Source organism: Corapipo altera, unplaced genomic scaffold (assembly GCF_003945725.1).
Source record: "Corapipo altera isolate COAL_440 unplaced genomic scaffold, ASM394572v1 108, whole genome shotgun sequence".
Lineage (NCBI taxonomy): Eukaryota > Metazoa > Chordata > Aves > Passeriformes > Pipridae > Corapipo > Corapipo altera.
The window spans coordinates 4137-8891 of NW_020885028.1; the positions used below are offsets into that span (position 1 = coordinate 4137).

At 44.2% G+C, this 4755-nt stretch overlaps 1 protein-coding gene across 1 annotated transcript in view; it reads left to right on the top strand.

Annotated features, from left to right (window-relative positions):
• Positions 1-4755, top strand: part of MUC16 (mucin 16, cell surface associated) — a 12344-nt gene that overhangs the window by 4130 nt on the left and 3459 nt on the right. Inside the window, exons 11-18 of the mRNA XM_027668139.1 lie at positions 316-488; positions 984-1010; positions 1209-1351; positions 1467-1534; positions 2132-2304; positions 2608-2771; positions 3559-3626; positions 4282-4436. Coding sequence (XP_027523940.1) covers positions 316-488; positions 984-1010; positions 1209-1351; positions 1467-1534; positions 2132-2304; positions 2608-2771; positions 3559-3626; positions 4282-4436 — 971 coding nt within the window. The remainder of the gene's footprint in view (positions 1-315; positions 489-983; positions 1011-1208; positions 1352-1466; positions 1535-2131; positions 2305-2607; positions 2772-3558; positions 3627-4281; positions 4437-4755) is intronic.

Genomic DNA, 4755 nt, shown 5'->3' on the forward strand with positions numbered 1-4755 from the left:
CTTTTCCTTTTCCTTTTCCTTTTCCTTTTCCTTTTCCTTTTCCTTTTTCTCTTTTCCTCTTTCCTCTTTTCCTCTTTTCCTCTTTTCCTCTTTTCCTCTTTTCCTTTTCCTTTTCAAGTAGTTTTCACCACTATAATAAAGCTCCGATGCACTTTTCTATTGTCATTTTCTTACAAAGCCTTTTTCTTTGTAAGACCATACATTTGTAGTTCGTCTGAGGACTGTGGACAGATTTATTTGGGGTTTTTTAATCACATCAGAAAAAAAAATATTTTTTAATAACTAACAGAAGTTTCATGATATTGAATTCCTTAGGGCAATGAAGAAGAGGGATAGCACAGGAGTAGACACCACCTGCAGCTACAGAAATAGCTCCCAAGTGCCCAAGTTTAACCCAGCTGAGGTTTACCAAGAACTGAGGAACATGACAAGCGGCATCACCAAGTTAGGAATCTACAACCTGGACAGCAAGAGCCTCTATATCAATGGTAAGTGTTTGATTTTCTTGTTCCTCTGGGCACTGAGCAGTTTGGGACCACCTGGGGCCTCAGGGATCACTTCAATGTTTAAAAAGTGGCCTGAAGGAGAAGATCCCACTGGAGTTTTCTGTGTAAAATGAAGTGTAAGCTTTAAAATCTTTTCACACAGACGTTTTTGAAGACTTTAATTTCTATATTGCATTGAAGAGTGACTTAATTTTAGTCTTGACCTCAGTCATTCACCTGCACGTGAACATTTCACCTACTTTCTATCCCACCAGTATTTAATTACACAGCGGCACGACTGTTTTCTCATTGTAGTCACCAGTCTTACAAAAGCACCTTGTTCTGCTTAAGCTTTGTTTGTTTAACAGATTCACACCCTGGGGGGGCAGGTTCTGATGATTCACTCCCAAGTCATCCATTTAATCATCCCCTCTCCACTTTCATTCTCTTAAGTGGATGGTTCTCTTACATAACATTTCTCTTGCATTTCCTTTCCAGGTTACAACGAACCACTTCAGAGATCAGGTAAGTATTTTGCTGAATTCACTCCAGGTAAAGGTGTCAAAGGAGTGGTACCCTCAGAAAATAACAGGGGAAGAGATTATTGAGAGGGGAAGACATTATCCAGAGTAGCCTTGAAACATGCTGGGGTTGGGAATGTCTTTGAAAGTGAAGGTAACTCTTTTGTAATAAATTCATAATCCTTTTTCCCTTTGATTACAGCTCCAAGCACAACTACTGCATCAGGACCAACAACCAGGAAGTTCACCCTTAACTTCACCCTGACCAACCTCCCGTATACCCCAGACCTGGATGTCCCAACTTCCCGCAAATTCATTTCCACAGTGAATGTTCTCAACCACTATGTGAGTCTGGCTCTGGGTTTGCCCATTTGGGGTTTTGGTGCTGCCCTTAATCCACCTGCATTAAGCTCAGCACCTGATTTCCAGTTCTCAGCTGTAATATTGTTTCCCCTGACAGATTGACCCTCTGTTCAAAAGAAGCAGCGTAAGCTCTGCCTACACAGGATGTAAAACGATGAGGTTCAGGTAAGACTCAGAATCTCAGGATGGGTCAGGTTGGAAGGGCCCACAGTGTGCCCGGAGCACATGGCACAGGAGTGTGTCCAGATGGTTCTGGAATATCTCCAGAGAGGGAGGCTTTACACCCTCTCTCGGTGCTTGGTCACTGCACAGGGAAGTTCTTCCTCATGTTCAGGTGGAACTTCCTGGGCATCAGTTCCTGCCTGTTGCATCTTAATACTTGACACCAAGAGAAGTCTGGCTCCGCCCCCTGACACCTCCCTAATAAAGATACTGAAAGTATGTTTTTTTCTCTGATACTAAAAGTATCTGAAAGTACCTTAAAAGACTCCTGAAAGTGGAATTAACCTTTATCTGCTCTTACATACCTTAAATTTGCATAAATTATCATACTTGTTCTGATGTCAGAATAGAGAAGCCTCCCTGTGGACACTTCCCTGTCCATTCATGATGGTAAAATCATTTTGGGATCTAAATGTCATCAGCACAATTCTAAAGTGTGGTGAAAGATGTAGGAGCCCAATTACAGTGATTTTGGTGTCATTCCTGGTCATACAAATCACACAGAGTGTCCTAAAGAACGTGTCTGATGTTTTTACTCAGGTCTGGGAGACACAGGGATGACACAGGAGTAGATGCCATCTGCAGCTACCAGGACAGTGCCAGCTTGGCCAGGTTTGACAGGGAACAGGTTTATCGGGAGCTGAGCACCATGACAGAGGGTGTCACCAAACTGGGGCACTACAGCCTGGACCAGAACAGCCTGTATGTCAATGGTGAGTATCCATGAAGAGATCAGGATTTTGGGATCTCTTGGAGATCACTCCCCATCACTCCACTGGGGCTGCAGCACCGAGGAACCCTTTGGTTTGTTGGTTTTCTGTAGGTTTTGACACTGTGGCAAACCCAATCCAGCAGCATCTTGCCATTCTAGAAGCATCTCCAACCCTTAAATCATACAAATTCCTGGAGAATTTCATTATTATATTATATAATCTAAGCAGAGCCGCACATATATTGTTTTTATGGTATGGATAGATCTGATGTAAAAATAAATGCACTCTGCCTTTTCTATTTAGGTTTTCCCCTCACAAAAACAGCTACCACCAGAAAGCCAGTCTTTGTTGAAGCTCCATCCAAACAGGGCTACAGACTGAGCTTTAGAATAGTCAATGAAAATCTAACCAACCCAGACTCTCAGTCTCCAGAGTACAAAGCAGCAGTGGAAATCATCACTAACAAGGTGAGGAGCTGCAGCTCAAATACCGTCATGTTTGGTCAATTTTTTGCCATAGTTTTATGTCTTAATTAAAAAAAAAAATCAACATTTAGGAACAAAAATTTCTAGAATCTGAAAGATGAGATTGACCTTTGAATCACTTTTTATTATGTTGGATGTTGCACCTTGTGGGTGCCATCCCTGCCCATGGCAGGGGGTTGGACCTGGATGGTCTTTAAGGTCCCTTCCAACCCAAACAATCCTGGGAATCTCGATTAATAAATTATGTCCAGCCAAAGACATGGACAATGAAATACAGGAGGTTTGGGTGATCTGTTCAATGCACAGGGACTCAGCATTTCAGTCCCAGCTCCAGAAGTGTTTGCAAATCCCTGCCAGCTTGGAGTCAACACACCCATAACTCACTGCTGAGAATCCAACACATTCCCTTCAGCCCCAAACCAACCTACCAGCCTGATCACACCCTAATTTTGCTCTTTAGGTGAACACACTGTACCTGGAGTTCTGGGTGTGTGAGGTGTGCATGAGTTGACAGCTGCCAGTCAGCAGACTGGGCTCTTTAACACTGGCAGCTCGCTCAGATAAGGCAGGAAGATCTGCCAGGCTGGGAGTCAGATTTCATCAGCAAAAGGCATGTTCCAAAGTCAAAACCAACTCCCATGAAATCCAACCAGCAAAAAAAACCCCAAAACCTGGGCTTTCCCCCGCATTCAAGTCCCTCCTGTTGGCCTGAAGCACCTTGCAGAGTGCCCTGGGCTCATGAATCTTTACCATGACATTTGTTTTGCAGATGAATCAGCTGTACCGGCAGAGCGACCTGCGGGACCAGTTCCTGGGCTGCAACATCACCCGCCTGAGGTCTGGGGTGGGATCTGAGTGTGGCTGAAGGGTTGCCACACCCTGGCACCCCTCCCCCATGGCCAAGTGCCATTGTCCCCTATGGAATTCCTCCCCTTCCTTCTCATGTTGGAACTTTATGCCCTAAGAAGTCATTTCTAGGCTTCATTTGTCGAATTTTTTCTGACTTGTTATAAACTGATATTTTTCTCAGTCTCAGTCAGGCATTCTCAGGTTGCTGAGTATCCCAGGAATTACTGATTCCCATCCTCTTAATGGGAACTGATGATCCTGTAACCTCTGCACTCTCCCTCTTCACTTGAACTCCACTAGGCTTTAAAAGTAGGCTTCAGGTATAGCCGTAGTGTCCAGCTCTGGGTGGAAAGAGGCTTGGACAAGGGACCATCCCAGAGGGTAAAAGCTTTTAAAAACCCCAAACTGCTGCTCTTTCATTGTGTTCATGCAGTAAAGCCTAAGTTCCTAGAGAGAATAGGTGGTATTTCCTTTGCTGTCCCTGCCCAAGGCAACCCCCCCAATCAACCCATTCCACGCCATCATTCCACCCTGTTACTTTCAAACACAGCACTCGGAAGAGCAGGAACCCTTCAGGAAACTCTTTCCCACGTGAAGTTTTGTGATCATCAGCCTCTTTACCCTCTTGTTCCTCTGCCCACAGGGCTGGATCCATAGTGGTCGACTGCCAGTGCTTCTTCCACCCTGAACCCAACATCAACAGGGCCGTGGTTGAAAGGACCTTCCAGGACAGGACTTCCAACGAAACTGGGCTGTGGCTGGGGAGCAGCTACAGGCTGCAGGAATTCTCAGTGGACAGTACGTAGAGCTCAAATCTCTGCCCAGTGTCCACCCAGTCACCTCACTTTGCCATGGAATGCTCAGAATTCCCCAATTTCTGGCCTATCGGAGTGGAAATGGAAATAAATCTGGTTTTAAGTTGAACTGCTGAGTTCAGTTCTAAGTTGGGCCATTCAGACATTTAGTCTGGCTCAGTGTAGCCCTTGAATCTTCAATGGCTTAAGATTTATTCAATAATAAGTAGTTACTCAATATTAAAGTGTTATTCAGTATTAAGGTGTAATTCAATATTAAGGTGTTATTAATTTTTAAGGTGTTATTAATTTTTAAGGTGTTA